The sequence below is a fragment of the Triturus cristatus genome, chromosome 3_1 (genome assembly GCF_964204655.1).
Source record: "Triturus cristatus chromosome 3_1, aTriCri1.1, whole genome shotgun sequence".
In the NCBI taxonomy this organism is placed as follows: Eukaryota; Metazoa; Chordata; class Amphibia; order Caudata; family Salamandridae; genus Triturus; species Triturus cristatus.
The window spans coordinates 830725558-830743166 of record NC_140583.1 but is presented as its reverse complement, the minus strand read 5'-3'; the positions used below and the strand labels follow the sequence as shown (position 1 = coordinate 830743166).

Here is a 17609-nt window from a genome sequence, read left to right as displayed (position 1 = left end):
ATTTCACAGAAAACATTCAATGGATCTCTATGGCAAGAAATTCAAATTGCAGGTAGAGTACTTTATCGTTACTTTAGTAATCCAGGACTGGGTGCCTAGACCCAGGACTGGGGTCCTTATCAAAAGCAGGTAAGTAATTTCGTTTGCAGAAATGGTACGATTTTAAAAGAATATTTCAAATTTGCAAAAGTAGACACTTAGAAGAAATTTCACAGAAAAGCAGACAATGGTTTCCTATGGGAGAAAAATGAGTTAGAGGTAAGTATAGTTGTGAACACTTTTCAGAGTCAGGGCTGGGCACCAAGATCCAGCACTGGGAGCTCACCTAGGAGCAGGTGAGTAAATTCTTTTTTGTCACTTGGCTGATTTTTGGTGAATTTTTGCAGTTTTGAAAAGTTCACACTTAGAAGATTTTTGAAGAAAAAGTCAGTCAATGTTACCCTATGAGGAAAACGAAGTTAGCGGTTTAAGGGTAAGTACTCGACTGGTAGAGTTGAAATTCCGGGCATGGACTCAGGGGTCCCCCAGTGTCAGGTAGGTACAGTTGGTTCACCCTCAGCGGTTTCAGGACGGCCGGGTGCAGAGAGAGTTAGGCCCAATGTTATCCTATGAGGGATAGGGGGGCCTTGGTTGGTGGCTGCTGTCTGGCAAGCCACGCGGCTGTGGGAGCTGGGCTCCTGGTCACTTACTCAGGGCAAGTGGGGACGTAGGTTAGTGTAGAGAGTGCACTGCCAGGGCCACTCGGGCGGCTGGGTGCAGGGTGCTTTTGAGCCTTCGGGCGCTCAATGGAAGTCAATGGGAATATTCCGGTTTGGAAAAAGGCTGCAAGCTCGGGGATGAGGATGCTTCAGATGCCACCACCACTTCGAGAGGTAAGTGGGGTAGTTGTAGGTTAGGTGGGTACCCCGGGATTGGGCACAGGGGGCCGCAGGGCGCCGGGTGCAGGGGTGCCTTTTGATGTCGGGAATCTTACCCTCTTGTTGATCGCGGTTGGGGTGGCACTCTGTCCTGAGGCTGCAGACTTCTTCCGGAATGTCGAGGGGGGTCCTTGGGTGCCGGACTCGGGGTCACAGTCGCCGTGGGGTCGTCCTCAGGGTCTTTGTTCACTCCGGCACTGGCCAGGCTTGGCTGGTGCAGAGTGTGCTGGGTTCGCGGTTCCGGGCTGCTGCCAGGGGTTAGAGATAGGTTTCTGAGTAGAGCCTCTACTCATGGGAGTCCCAGGGGCCTTAGAGTTCAAAGGTAGCCAGGTCCTCTGGGGTTTTTGAGGTTGCTGGCCACAAGAGATGCCGCGCTGGAGCAGGAGCAGGTTCGAGGGTCGACAGGCCGGTAGGGCTGGGGCCAAAGCAGTTGGTGTCTTCCTCTTTTTAGCAGCTGCAGGGCAGGTCTTTGTTCTTCTTGCTCTTCTTGTAGTTTCGAATCTGGGATCTGGGGAAGGAAGGTTCAGGGGGCCCCTAAATACTAGATTTAGGGGCGTTACAGGTAGGTGAAGGCCAGGGACCAATGGGTCCTTGTCCTGGGGTGGGTACACCCCCTATCCTGCCTCTCTCCTGTGGGAGGAGGGCAGTAGCCTAATCCTGATAGGGTAGGGCCTCCCATCTTCAAGATGGCGAGAGCCCGGAGATGTGCTTCACCTCGCCTCCCCCACCTGAGGGGTGGGGTGGGCAGGCTGGCACATCCCCTGTCCTTGTATGGGGTTTCCGGCCAAGCTTCCTGCCAGAGTGGGGGGTTGCAGTGGCCTGGGGAAACTCCAACTGGCGGCATGCCTTTGAAGCTTCCCTTTGCTCATCCTGGGGGAGGAGATTTCTCACCTCACCCAGGATGTGCATTGTTGCAGGCCCGGGAGAGCAGGGGCTCTCCCACCCAGGGGTCCAGCAACGTGTCTGCTGTGTGGCAGCCTGGGCAGCCTCAGAGCAGACGTGGATTGTAGGTTAGCTGTAAGGGGGCATCTCTAAGATGCCCTCTGGGGTGCTTAGTACATTAAATCCCACACTGGCATCAGTGTGGGTTTAATGTGCTGAGAAGTTTGATACCAAACTTCCCAGTCTTCAGTGTTGCCATTATGGTACTGTGGAGTTCGTGTTTGACGAGCTCTCAGCACCATGTACTTGTAAAAGGCAGCACTGTACTTACAGTGCCCAGGAATGGACCTGGGTACTGTAGGGGCACAGGGCTCCTGCTCCTGTGCCCACACCATAGGCATAAGGCACCCAGCCAGAGGGGTGGCTGACATATGCCTTGGCAGTATAGGTAATGGGCATGGCACACAGAGATGTGTGCCATGTCGACTCTTTGTTTTGTCCTGCACCCAGACACTCAGCCTGCAAAGGCAGTGTGTGTGTGTAAGGGTACAGGGCCTCTAAGGGTGGCACAATGAGTGCTGCAGCCCTTAGAGGCCTTCCCTGGTCACAAGGCCCTGGGTACCTAGGGTACCATTTACCAGGGGCTGACATGTGGCCAGGGTTTGCCAATTGGGAGTTTGTGTGTTTTAAGGAAGGAACATAGGCCCTGGGCACCTGATTGGCAGGAGCCCAGGGCACAACAAGGAAAAGTGCATCAGCTATTAGGCAAAAAAAGGGGGGGTTACTGCAACAGAAACCCACTTTCTCACAGGGCCTCGTCAGCGCTTCCGAAGCAGACAACTCAGATGTGGAGGACATCACCCCGGCGCAGAGGGTCGTGAGTACTGATCCCCACCCACACCCCTGCCGGCACCGAAAAAGGCTCCGGTCACACCTTCGCCTCCGGGCCTAGGCAAGACCAAGGACTCTGCTTCCAACACCGCACCTTCGGGCCCGGTAAAGAAGCCAAGCAAGCCTTCTGACGGCTCGGGCTTGAGCCAGCCTACCGTTGGTGCCGATAAACACGCTTCGGCACCGAAAAAGAAGCCGACCTCCATCTCGACACAGAGTCCCGCACCGAAGCACTCAGGGTCGAAACCCAGCTCTTCGGCACCGACACCACCTTCGGTGCCGACCAAAGCACACAAGGCCACCGACACTTCGAAGCCGAAACCCATCTCGGCACCGACCAAGCGTCCGGAGGTTGCCAAACCGAGTTCCAAACAACAAACCGGCACAGAAAAGCCTAAAAAGCCAACGGCCCAGGCGCCGACGGACCGACCAGCCTCACCAGACCTATTTACACCGGATCCCTTGCAAAAAACACTCACCAAGGATCCAAAAACTGGACATTTGACACTCTACCAAAAAGAGACATTTGGAGAAGCCTGCTCCACCTCCAAAGAGGAAGGACTCTGCTACCTCTCCGTTCAGAATACCTTCCCCACCTCCTCCACCTCCACCCCCTCCGCCTTCACCCCAAGCTCATCGTTCTCCCACCCCTTCTCCACACGATGATGAACACGGGGACCCATATGATGACATAGGGGATGTGCCCCAGGACATACCCACAGGGGACCCCACCCCTACAGGATCCCCAGACCCATGGGACGATTTCAATATCCCTGATATCCCCAACGTCTCACAAGATGATCTTTACCCCTCCAGACCATCTCCACCGGAAGACTCATTGGGGTTCCACCATCTACAGCAAAGGGCGGCACACTATCACGGGGTAGACTTGCATACCGACCCCGTGGAGGAAGATTTCCTCCTCGACACATTCAACACCACAGATAGGTCCACCTCCTTATTGCCTATGCTCAAAGGAGTGGTAAAGCATGCACCAGAAGTTTTTAAGGACCCAGTTAGGGCCAGGGTCATTAACCCGCGCATCGAGAAAAAATGCAAAGCTGCCCCTACAGATCCCTCCTACATCAGAGGGCCAGCGCCACTAGGTTCTCTAGTGGTATCCACTGCACGTAAAAGGGCAAACTCCCAGGCGTCAGGCGAAGCACCACCACCTGACAAAGAGTCAAAACTGCTGGACGCATCAGGAAAGCGTACTGCATCACAAGCAGCCAATATGTGGCGTATCGCCAATACAGAAGCGCTATTGGCCAGATATGACAGGGCACATTATGACTAATTGGAAAGCATAATGCACCACCTCCCTGAAAAATATAAAGCTAGGGCCAACAAACTAATTCAGGAGGGTAAGACTATTACTAACACCTCCATACGTTGTGCCCTAGATGCAGCAGACACAGCTTCCAGGGCCATCAATACCAGCGTCCTCCTCCGTCGCTATGCTTCGCTAAGAATATCAGGGTTTAAACCGGATGTACAAGCCTCCATCCTTAACCATCCCTTTGACCAGGAACATCTATTTGGCCCACAAGTGGATGAGGCCCTAGAAAAAATGAAGGATACGGCAAAATCCATGGGAGCCTTACAGAAACACCCTCCTAGATGCTCCTTTCGCTGCTCTTCCTTTCGAAGTACGTCTAGAGGCTGCTACTCAGACACCGCGTCCACTTCATACAAATCCCCTACTCAGTTCACCTTCACAAGGGGTTATCAAAGAGGCGGCTATAGGGGTAACAATAATAAAGGCAGAGGCAAAACAAACAACGCCCGCTCTGCCACACCGCCTACACAATGACTTCCCTCCCCCCCAGACCATTCCACTCCGGTCGGGGGCAGACTCCAACATTTCCTTCCCGTCTGGGCTACCATCACCTCAGACAAATGGGTAACGCAGATAATTCGGTCTGGAACTAATATCTACCCCCCCAAACATACCACCCAGACAGCGCCCAATGTCACAAGAACATCTAATACTCCTAACGCAGGAGGTAATCTCCCATCCTTCAGAAACAGGCAATAGAACCCGTTCCTACCAACCAACAAAATATGGGAGTCTACTTCCTATATTTCCTCATACCAAAAAGGGACGAGACTCTTCGACCCATCCTAGATCTCCGGCCCCTAAACGCATACATACACTCAGACCATTTTCATATGGTGACGCTTCAGCAGGTACTTCTGCTCCTCTCCCAAAACGACTTTTTGACCGCTTTAGACCTAAAAGACGCTCATTTCCACATTCCAGTGCACAAAGCTCACCGGAAGTACCTCAGATTTGTAGTGGACGGACAACACTACCAATTCAAAGTGCTCCCGTTCGGAGTCACAACAGCGCCACGGGTATTCACCAAGTGCCTAGCAGTGACAACACATTCACGTCTTCCCATACTTAGATGACTGGCTGATAAAAACCAGGTCATACAATCCGTGTGTACAACACACGTCCACCACCATTCAGCTACTCCACCAACTGGGCTTCACAGTAAACCACCAGAAGTCCCATCTACAACCATCCCACATAAAACAATACCTTGGTGCCACCATAGACACCTCGAGCGCTAGCCTACCCCAATCCTGCCAGGATTGCAAGCATTCAGGCTCTACGCACAAAATTCCTAGCACAACACTCCCTTCCAACTCGAGTGTTTATGCAACTAATGGGGATAATGGCCTCTTGCATCTTCATAGTACCTCACGCAAGACTCCAGATGCGTCCGCTCCAAGAGTGCTTAGCGCAACAATGGAACCAGGCCCAGGGTCAATTAACAGATCTGGTGTTGGTAGACGGTCGCACCCATCGCTCTCTGCAGTGGTGGAACACCACAAACCTTTCCAAAGATCGACCGTGCCTGGACCCGGTTCCTCAAATAGTACTGACAATGGACGCATCGCTCTCCGGCTGGGGAGCTCATCTACTACATCTCAACACACAGGGCAAGTGGACACCTCAACAAAAGTTACTCCATATCAACCATCTGGCGTTACTAGCAATCTTCTTAGCCCTAAAATCTTTTCAAACCCAAATTTCAGGCAAGGCAGTCCTGATCTGCACAGACAACATGACAGCCATGCATTATATTCAAAAACAAGACGGCACACACTCTCCACAGCTCTCAACTAGCACAGAGCATATGGAGATGGGCAATACCCCAGAAAATCTTTCTCCTAGCTCAGCATGTCCCAGGAGTCCAAAATACAGTGGCAGATCTGCTCAGCAGGCAACCACAACAGATCCATGAGTGGGAACTTCACCCGCAAGTTCTTCACCCGTACTTTCAAATGTGGGGGCATCCACAGATAGACCTCTTCGCCACCCACGAAAATGTCAAATGCCCAAGCTTCGCCGCCAGATACCCACACCCATTGTCCAAAGGAAATGCGATATGGATGAACTGGTCGGGCAGATTTGCGTACGCTTTTCCGCCTCTCCCACTCATTCCACTAGTGGTGCGCAAACTACAACAACACTCCCTCACACAAATCCTAGTAGCTCCAACGTGGGCCAGACAACCATGGTATACCACACTGCTGGAACTATCTGTAGTACCGCACCAAAAACTACACCTCTCTCCACACCTCTTAACCCAGAACCATGGAGAGATCAAACACCCGGACCCAGCGCAGCTCAACCTTGCGATCTGGCGCTTGAAATCCTAGATTTTGGGTACCTAAATCTTCCCCCTGACTGTATTAACGTCATCCGAGAAGCTAGAAGACCTACCACTAGAGCGTGCTACGTCGTCAAGTGGAAACGTTTTCTTGTTTATTGCCATAACATCAATCCACTGGACGTGTCCATTCAACACATCATAGGCTACTTACTCCACCTACAAAGGTGCAATCTAGCCTATACGTCCATTCGACTACACCTCGCAGCTATTGCAGCTTACCTACAAAACAGGCAACATCTATCACTCTTTAGAGTACCTGCCATTAAAGCCTTCATGGAAGGCCTTAAAAGAATAATTCCCCCAGAGTGCCACCCTCGCGTGTGTGGAACTTAAATATCGTTCTCGCAAGGCTAATGGGGCCTCCCTTCGAACCTCTGCACAAATGCGAACTACAATTCCTAACATGGAAAACGGCTTTTCTTGTAGCAATCACTTCCCTTAGAAGGGTAAGTGAGATACAAGCACTTACCATTCAAGAACCTTTTCTCCAAATGCACCACAACAAGGTTGTTCTCCGTACCAACCCAAAATTCCTCCCTAAAGTAGTTTCTCCGTTTCACCTAAACCAAACAGTAGAACTACCAGTATTTTTCTCGCAACCACAGACCGTTGCAGAAAGGGCTCTTCACACACTGGATGTCAAACGAGCCTTACTCTACTACATTCAAAGAACTCAACCTTTCCGTAAGACCAAACAACTGTTTGTCTCTTTCTCTCCACCACACAAAGGCAACCCCATCTCAAAATCAGGGATAGCTAGGTGGATTGTAAAATGCATTCAAATCTGCTACCACAAAGCAAAGCAAGCACTATCCATTGGGGGAATGCCCATTCTACGCGAAAAATAGGGGCTTCCATGGCATTCTTAGGGAACATCCCATTAGATGATATCTGCAAAGCAGCTACATGGTCAACACCGCACACTTTCACCAAACCCTATTGTGTAGATGTGCAAGCAACAGGCTAGTGTGGGCCAGGCTGTACTCAAAATATTATTTCAAACCACTGCAACAGATACGGGTGGTCGCCGCTAACGGTGGGTACTGCTATATAATCTATGCACAAGTGTGTAATCTGCAGCTCAAATTCCTCGAACTGAATATGCTACTTACCAGTATGCATCTGTTCTTGGCATGTAGAGCTGCAGATCTACACACGCCCACCCGCCTCCCCGGCTACCTGTATCTGTCCCAGTTTATCTTATTCAGATAGCACACACATGGGCATCTTCACTGTTATTACTACGCTCCATCTTTCCCTGCTGGCGTAAAACAATCTGAGGATGGAGCCGAAGCCCATGCGCAATACGATCCAAAGGAGGAGTCACCGACCTCGTGACTTCCAAAGACTTTCCAAGAGGAAAAACAAACTGCAAACATCCGGGCCCTACACCAGATGGCGATCTATGCACAAGTGTGTAGATCTGCAGCTCTACATGCCTAGAAAAGATGCATATTCCTTATATAGCTAAGGCTTATTGCTTTTTATGTACCGTGGGACTCCCACTTCGGGGAATATTCAAGCATGTGAATCTATGAAATACACCAATACTGGAGAACCACAGTTTACAGGTAAGTAACATTTGTTCTTACAGGCAAGTAACTTATCCTTCTCTTCTAGGGGATACTCATCAATAGTCATAAGCACGTAATAGAGTAGCAAGGCCATCCCTATACCCTGCGGACGAATACCAGCATATAACCTGTTAACAAAACATGCATTACCCAAACAAGTTTCTCAAGGATGCTTGTCCAAACCGAGCAGCTGCTAGAGTGTCATAATCAAGGCAGTAATGGCGTGCGAAAGTGTGAACCAAACGCAATGTGGCTGCTTTACGGATTTCCTGAATAGGTACATTTCTAAGCATCGCTATCATAGCGGCTTTGCCACTTGTAGAATGAACTCTCGGCTTGCCAGGGAGCTGCTTGTGTGCCAGCTGATAGGATAACATGATACAAGACACTATCCATCTAGCAGTGGACCTTTTAGAGGCAGGAAAATCGGTGTTCAATGGACCATAATTAACAAATAGCTGGTCTGCCTTTCGTACACTGTCTTATCTAGATAACATTTTAACACAGTTTTCAGATCTAGAGAGTGCAAAGCTGTCTCAGCAGGAGTGACAGGGTTCACAAATAAAGTAGGAAGAGTGACTGACTGGTTGATGTGAAACTCCGAGACCAACTTAGGAAGGAACCTCGGGTGAGTTCTTAGCACCACTCTGTTTGCATGGAAAATGAGAAAAGACTCTGTAGAGCACAAGGCTTGTATCTTGCTCACCCTGTGAGCAGATGTGATTGCCACGAGAAATGCAGTCTTATATGCCCGACCATTTTTTAGTACTTACTGCTAGTTCTTAGGACTTGACTTTATATTTATTTAATTAAATGTGGTGCCCACTGGGGCTATAATGGTTGAGTATAATTATCATATAACAGCAGGAGATTCTTTGTCCACTGAGACAATATGGGCTGTAAATCATAAACTCAAGACATCTTTTGATATATCAAAGTGATGAAAATGAGGCATAATATGGGAGAAAAGAGGTGGATGGATGAGTGTCGCACCACAGATATTACATAAAATACAATGATAATTCACAGGTGTCTGTGATAGAAGTTTTGAAATATTGAATTCAATAGCGGACTCTCTGAAAACCTATGAATGAGGTATTGATTTTTTATTGCAGTTTTTCCTCATTTTATTCATTCTTTCCACACTGCAGTCAATTTATACTAATGGTAGCATGTGAAATGTAATTTAACAACTGTTCAGATTGAAAAGAAAGAATTCGTAATGTTCCAAGTGATTTTAACTTGGAAGTCTGTTTATTATGTTCATTGGTCACCTGACATGTTTGTTTAAACCAAAGTAAATGCTGACATTCACTTGTGAACAAGGGGATTGTCCCCGAAATGCGTAGAGTTTGTCAGAGCCACCTTTGTAAGTAAATCACCTTCTGCAAAGCATTGAGGTCCACTGTATGCTGTTTCCGTTGGATTGATGTTTTTGGGACACGCCGTCCCGCTGTGGAACGCCATCACAAGCGGCAGGGAAGAGGCGAAGGCTTTGTTGGGCTGTGTGCTGCTTAGCCGATCGGTGTGATAGAGATGTATATAATATGCGCACTCTCCCTTTTAATGCAAAGTATTGTTGTATTAACCACACATCGTCAAAGTTCAATGTATTTCGACTACTGCATAGCCTTGGTCACCAAGCCTCCCACGGTCTAATCGAAGGGCCAGACCTGCTTCTAGGAGCTACTATAAATATGCCCAAAACCAATACAATACAATGTGTAGATTTGTTTTATGATTTTGTACTGAACTGCGTTTGATAGTAGTATGAATTTGTTTCTGAAATCCATTTTTGATGCTTTTAAATGGAATTCTAATTTAGGTTTGATATTCTGTTGTCGCAGGACATGCAGTGATTCAGTATCAGAATGTCGCATCTGCCGTTTATGCAAAATACAAACTGCATGGCTTCGACTACCCCCCTGGAAATCGACTTGGCGTTTCGTTCATAGATGTCGGATGTGATAGCACAGAGTAAGTAGAATCATTAATATCTATGTTAATATCTCACAAAGAATTCATGGAAGAAACATACCCACAGATCTTCTATGTTTTCTGTGAAATTGAATGCTGTAATCACAGGCACTGGAATTGCGTGATGATTCAGCACGGTTTTCTGCACAGTTGCAGATTTTTCACATAAATCGCCACCTGCTGGTAAATATGCAGCTTTAAACAAAACTGTGTCTAGCTTCGACTCCCCACATTTTCCCAAGAAAGCTACATATGGACATCTGCGAAATACAATCTCTTTATTTTTTAAGACATTACATTTGCTTTTCGTTCATGTTTAAGTTCCTTCGTAAATAAGTGAAAATGTTAGCCAGGCGCTGTTGGTACACAATTGTAGAATTGCTGTGCTGAAGTTTTTCAGATCTGAAAACAAAATCCTCCTATAATAAATATTTACTGATGATATAATGAATGATTTTTTATTTTGCTATGAAATTATTGATGCTGATTTATCTTTACATTGCACTGTTATCAAAATAGTTATCTGAAGAAGCTACTCAATTTGGAACAATCCCAGACATTATGGATCCCTTTTCAAGTTTTGTTGCCATTGATTCTTCAGGTATGACCTAGCACATCACTGTCATACCAAATATATAATGTACTATGGTGTTTAACACACTTCCACAAGCCTCATAGCGAAAGAGCATAAATTGGACCCTAAGACAGGCTTTGAAATGCATCGGGGAAATGAAGAAAGTAATGCACATTCATACATATATGAATTTCTACTTGAATATTTCACCATCTATCTCAAGGATACTGCAAGTACACAGTAGGTCTAAAGGATTTCTAGTTTCTATCAAAACATATTAGTATTGGTTGCCTTATTCCAGCATAGAGGGATCTACTGATCCCTGCCTGGACAGCTGGCTTCTCAAGCCATGTTTCAAACACAATACTGCCTTACTTGATGAGAGTATTATGCTTCAATGTCACAAGCTGAATCTTCAGATCGGTGCAACAAAGTCGACCTTGAATCCACTTCGTCATCTATTATATACAAGCAGTCTTGGACCTGAAGTTAGCAAGTGTTTCCCTTGGAGGAACATCGGAAGCCAAATGTTTGTCCAGTGATCAGGGATGCTTCTTTTTCTAGGCTCCATTGCATATTCATAGCCTTGAAACCAGGCTACCCATGCGGTCCAGCAAGAGCAGTTGAAGAACCAGTGTGACTCTCCAATCACAGTCTGGTTTCTTTGGAGAATCTTACCTTTTGTCTTATTTCAGAAAGCCTGTCTGAGCCAGAGAATCCTAATTGATGAATCTTTAGGGGTTTGGGGAGACTGCATGGGTGACTAGTCAACTCCTGGGCATAGGTTGCCATAGCAATGTGATGGAGCTAATAGTGGTCCATCTGGCTTCCTTGAGTTTCCTCAATCTGTTTGGTGGGGAACTGAAAACACCACCAAAATGTATTAAATTAATAAGCCCCTGGAAAAAGAACTAGACCTCTTTCAAGAGAAGGACTGTTTATTTGGTATTGTAAGCTATGGAGAAGCTTCAGCATCACCCAGTTCACATAGAAGGACTTTAAAAATGGAAAACATAGGAGTTCTACTGCCACCTGTCGGAAGTTCATGAGGGCGCACTAAACCAAGAGGTATCCAGGTACCCCTAACTCTATTCAAAGGAAAATGCTAGTCTGGCTGCTAGGGGCATTTATTCCTGCCTTTTTCTCATTTCTTGAATTCAAAAACATAATTACCAAGCATCCACAATGCACTGCAACAATGATTCTCTTTGCTGCAGTTGCACCAGGCCATTCGTGAGATCTGAACCTGCATGAACTGACATTAAGCAACACCAGAGACATCTTTCAATCTGGCTATGTCCATAATGTCGGGAACATCCTTCACCCCAGCCTGTAATTGCTGAGCTGGATCTCTTTACTTTTCTGTACATTCAGTATGCTACCTGAACCTTACAGATGCCTACATGAGTATCTTTAAAGAACTCTTCACATTTAAGGCACCCTTAAAGACCCAAGGATGCCTTCAACTTTCTCATCCTATTCTTTCCATGAGAGATCTTCTACAACTCGCATCTACAGAAAAAGATGAACCTATGGACTTGCCGAAAGGAAATCATAATGTTATCCAACTTGACAAATGAAAATGAGCAAATGATTTTGGGTTAACTTCTCTCCAAATAGCAAATCTTTTCTTTTGTTTCAGACAATGAAAGCACACAGATTCCTAGTATGACGTTGAATAATAAGGTGACACTAAAATGTTATTTGCACAGCAAACTATAAGCTTCCACTCCATCCTAACTTACTCTTACGTACACAATGTTCATTGACCATTAACTTGCGTGATTTAGTTGCACAGTGGAAATAAACAAGAAATGAAACCTGAGACAGTGGACTGTTCTGCACTACTATAACAACTAAAGTTCCTCACATAACCTTGTAAAGTTTCAAAACTCCTCCTTTGGCCGAGTAAGCAAGAGAAAAATGTTATATTACACTTATAGAGAACGACTGTTGCTGCATCTGAATTTCGATGATGTTCCGAAAATCAATAAATAACGATGCTTGCGCACAACATGCAAACTTGGGCTTTCAATAATGTAGGCTAGTTATGTCAAGTAAACTTAACCTATGTTAAAAGAAATTTGCCTCCGCATTAACCATGCATGCACATGTGCTATGTGGGGTTTGTAGGAAAGTACCCCTTTATTCAGTATTAGGGTATCTTTCATAGATTCACATGCCTGAATCATTCCCCGTCGTCGGGATGGGAGTCCCCGGTAAATAAACAAAGCAATGTCTCAGTAGACCTATAGAGTAAGAGGCCCAAAAGGCCTTATCTTAGTAACATATCCACGTCCTTATGTAAAAAGGACCAAAGTTTGGCGAGTAGCCAATCTGCTAGCACCACCCTCTAGAACCTTCCTGGAAGGAGCTCTAGTCCCTCAGATTTTCTACCGCACGTCGTGCTAAGGGAGTCTCCACTGAGCTCTGCTCATTACTACTGGATTTCCAGTGTTTCTTCCTTCACATTTGTGTTTTCTGTGAGGATTTCATGGCTTACACCCTGAAGAAGGGCCTTTTCAGGTCTTGTGCTTCCTGTGGGAAAAAGAGGCTTCATGTGGACGACCAACTACCGTCTTTATCCTAGCCACTCTTCAAAGGATTGTAAGGTATGTCGTACCTTCTCCTCCAAGACCCTTAAAGACCGTGAAGGGCGCCTCTTAATCTGGCTGCAGAGGCTTAAGGACAAGGATACTGTATTGTCCTTTGAGGAAAGTTAGGGCTCTTCCATCTCTTCTCAGTCCTCTCAGAAGAGACCAAGGGTGGCATCTCCAGGCCCTTCGTCGCAGCCACCTCAAAAGAAGGCGCATATAAAGTCTTCAGAGGTCCCTGCTAAGACTCTGCCAGGGACAGTTTCTCCTCAGGAAGTTCCACATGCCTTTAATAAGTAATAAGCCTACTTCCACCCCGTCGACGACGACAACCTCGTCGACGGTGGCTTCATCGACGAGGAGATCTCCATCGACGGCAGTCCATGTTACCTTGTAGACGACGACAGTGTCTACTTCTGTCGCATCACATTCCTTGACTACATCGTCGACAGCCGGTAAATATGTCTCGTTGACGCTGAAAATTAAAGACCTCGTCGTCAGCCAAGCTGCCGTCGACACTGTGATCGACGACACCATCGACTAAAGCTACCTCGGCGACATCGTCGAGGACACCGTCGACAGCTCCGTCGACAAAGCCTTCATCGTCTGACGTCGTCGACTAAGCATTCATCATCGTCGACGACTGCGTCGCAACTTTCAATGATGCCGGTCCACACTACATTGTCGACTCTACCGTCGACGGGCCCGTCGACAGCTATGGACTCTGATGTACAAAGTAAATATGTGCACCTCAATTTTACGAAACGTGCACTGACACCGGCCCTGACTTCACCTAGTAGGGGCCAACTCTTGCCTCCGGCTCAACTTTTGGAGGAGGATGACTCTGACGACGGAAGTATGTTCCGTACAGCGACGAGTCCGTCGCAGCTCCATGCGAAATATCAAGATAGCTCGGACTATGAGGATAACGGACAGGAATATCAGGATGTTGCACCTGAGGAATATACGCAACCTCCACCTTCCATGGTTTGTCTGCCTGCGTCCCTGATCTCCAATTCCTTATATCCGACTACAAGCAGCGGTTTCGAACGCAGGCTCCTTCTCCGATACCGGTTGTGCCTCAACACCAAGGCCATGACCTCCTCCATTGGTTCTACAGTCTGAGCCTATCACATCACCGCCTCGTATCACTACAGATGACGAAGATGATGATGAGCATGAGGAAGGGAGAGCTTCAGGATGCCCAATCTCATTAGGTTGAATGGGATGACTACATTCTTCCCTGTCCAGCTTCTCCCGTTCCTACCACAGCCGACTCTCCTCCAGAGGACATTGGAGGCTTTCATAATATCGTAGAGAGAGCGGCCCAGCGCTTTCAGATACCTATGCCCTCGCACCAACAGGATTGTTTCCTCTACGATTTTAAAGAGCCTTTCAAAAAGTTGGTTTGCTCGATCCCTATAATAGACTACATTTGGGAACAAGGCATAACGATTATGCAGAACCCTTCCTCGGTCCCTCCAGTTTTGCCTCGGCTGGATAAGAAATATAAAGTGCCAGATACCGCTCCAGCTTGCCACACAGGCCATCCGAAACCGAACTCCGTCATTACCCAAGCCGCTCAGAGAAAGTAAAAAAATCCATCTGCTTTGTTGACTACTCCACCGGATAAAGAGGGTAGGCGACTGGATAACATTGGTAAGCCCTTTTCGTCCATGTCTGCTTTGACAGTGCGTGCTTCCAACTCCTTAGCACTGTTGGGACGTTACAATTGGCAGATGTGGGCAGATATTGCGCCATACCTAGCGAACTTATCTGAAGAGTCAAAAGAGGAGGCAAAGAAGATCTTACTGGAGGGGAGTGATCTGCCTCTGAAATTATAGATTGCGCAGTGGATATTGATTAACCGGATTTCGCCAACTGGCGGGCGCAGCTGTGTTACGGCGCCAGGGTTGGTTGAAGGCAACTTCCTTCAGACCGGAAGTACAAACCAAGGTACTAGACATGCCATATGATGGCCAACTTCTCTTTGGCACATATATTGATGAGGCATTACAAGGTATTAAGAAGGATACCGACACCGCTAGGGCGTTGGGTACCCTACAATTCCGGAACCCTTCTTTTCGAGGCTCAAGAGGGAGAGGTCAAACATCGACTCTAGGAGATTTCCAACACCGATCTTCCTTCCCTTCCTCTCCGCAATACCGTTCGCAGTATCAGCAGCGTCCTACACTAAATCTTCCTTTCGTGGCAAGGGAGGGAGACAAAAGGACGCTGCTCGGCGGCAGTGACTTTCAACTACCGCCGGTCTCAAACTTCTCTCTACCCTCCAAAGTTGGAGGAAGAATTTCCCATTTTCTCACAAATTGGCAAAAAGTAACTACGGACCGTTGGGTTCTACAATTAGTTCAATTCGGACATTCTCTAGAGTCATCCAGATTCCTCCCCAAACCCTTCCCCGTCCTATGATTCACAAAAATGTGCGTGCTTTACTCCTGGAGGTGGCACTCATGCTCCAGAAGGGAGCTATCGAGAGGGTTCCCCCAGGTCAAAGGGGAAAGGGGTTTTACTCTCGTTTTTTCCTCATTCGAAAAAAGGAGAAGAAATGGAGACCGATATTGGACTTGAGGAATCTAAACCAGTTTTTGAAAAAACAGTTGTATGTCCCCATTCAGGAAGTGTTGCAGCTTCTCAATGCAGACGATTACATGGTGTCTTTAGACCTGCAAGACGCCTATTTTCATATTCCAATACACCGCAACCACAAATATCTGAGATTCATGGTGGCGGGCAGGCATTACCAGTTTCGGGTTCTGCCGTTTGGACTCAAATCGGCGCCATGCATTTTTACCAAATGTCTAGCTCCAGTGGCTGCGTACCTACGACAACATCACCATCAAGTCTTTCCATCTCTGGACGACTGGCTTGTCAAATCACCCTCTCTAGGAGGCGCGTCCAGGTCTTCCAGCGCCTGTCTGAGGCTTTTCAATTGTCTGGGGCTGACTCTCAATCGGGACAAGTCCGTCCTTCAGCCTTCCCAGCGCATAACTTTTCTGGATGCTACCCTAGACACCATACAGAGGAAGGCGTTTCCATCACAGGAACGCAGAGACAAACTTCATTCATTGGCGCTCCGTATAAGGTCTAAGAAGACGCTGTCAGTGCGTCTCTTCGTCCCTACTCTGGATGATGTCTTCTTGCATCCTGTTAGTTCCGCACTGTCGCCTTCGCATGCGGCGTCTTCAAGAAGCGCTGTCGGATCAATGGGTCCTGTGTACGGGGTCCTTCAACGTCATCCAGGTGACCCCTGCGATCAAAAAGGCTCTTGGTGGTGGACTTGCCCACAGAACCTTTCTTACGGCTTGCCTTTCTTGCTTCCTGCTGCTCCACATATCACCGCGGACGCCTCCTTAGAAGGCTGGGGAGCTTTCCTTCAAGAACTGCAGATAAGCGGAAAGTGGTCCCCTTCCGAGAAGGCACTTCACATAAATCTTCTGGAGCTGTGCGCAGTGTATCTCGCTCTGGTGGCTTTCCTTCCACGAATCGAACTCCATAGTGCTTGTCCGAACCGACAATACCACGTCAATGCACTATTTGAACAAACAGGGTGGGACTTGTTCTCTGACACTCTCTCACGAGTCGCAAAAAATTTGCAACTGGCTGCTCAGTCACAACATCTCTCTCCGAGCAGAGTATGTTCCAGGCGCCCACAACGTGTTGGCGGATTCTCTGAGCAGAAGACAGGCGGAATGCCACGAGTGGGAGTTGGATCAGCCGGTCCTCAACAGCATATTCGCACGATGGGGCACCCCTCTTCTGGACCTCTTCGCTACCCAGCAGAACGCCAAATGCCAACACTTTGCAAGCTGGCATCCCCAGCAAGGGTCTCTGGGGAATGCATTTTCGATCGCATGGTGCAACGTCTTTGCGTACGCCTTTCCGCCAATTCCCCTTATTCCCAGGGTTCTCCGGAAGTTGAAAGCGGAGCCCTGCACACTCATCCGGATCCGGCACCTCTCAAATTATCAGCTTGGCTCCCGAGTTCAGAAAGTATCAGGATTTAGACATTCCTCCTGATTGTAGACAAGTTCTAGCTCGGGCCTGAGCAGATAGTCCAACAGAACGTATTGATTAAATTGAAGAGGATTTGTATCTGGTGCAAAACAAACAAAATACACCCTCTCTCTTCCACACCGGAACAAATTTTGCCGTACCTTCTACATCTGGCAAAATCTGGTCTAGCTCATGCCTCCACCTGGCAGCAATATCGCGCTTCAGGAGATCCTCTACAGGTCCTTCTCTGTGGTCTCATAGGCTCATTAAGCAATTCCTTAAAGGACTGTTTAGAACATTCCCTCCAGTAAAACCTGTACCTCCGGCTTGGCATCTCAACACTGTTCTGGCTCAACTCATGAAACACCCGTTTGAGCCAATACACAGAGCAGATCTTAAGTATCTCTCCTGGAAGACTGCGCTCCTTCTGGCCCTTACCTCGGCAAGGCGAGTGGGGGAACTCCAGGCTTTCTCAATCCAAGACCCTTTCCTTCAAT

The 17609-nt window shown here is 47.6% G+C and overlaps 1 protein-coding gene across 2 annotated transcripts in view; it reads left to right on the top strand.

Annotated features, from left to right (window-relative positions):
- Positions 1–17609, top strand: part of RBM45 (RNA binding motif protein 45) — a 431040-nt gene that overhangs the window by 207095 nt on the left and 206336 nt on the right. For both annotated transcript variants that reach the window (XM_085645219.1, XM_085645220.1), the window contains exon 7: positions 9801–9930. In XM_085645219.1, coding sequence (XP_085501345.1) covers positions 9801–9930 — 130 coding nt within the window. The remainder of the gene's footprint in view (positions 1–9800; positions 9931–17609) is intronic.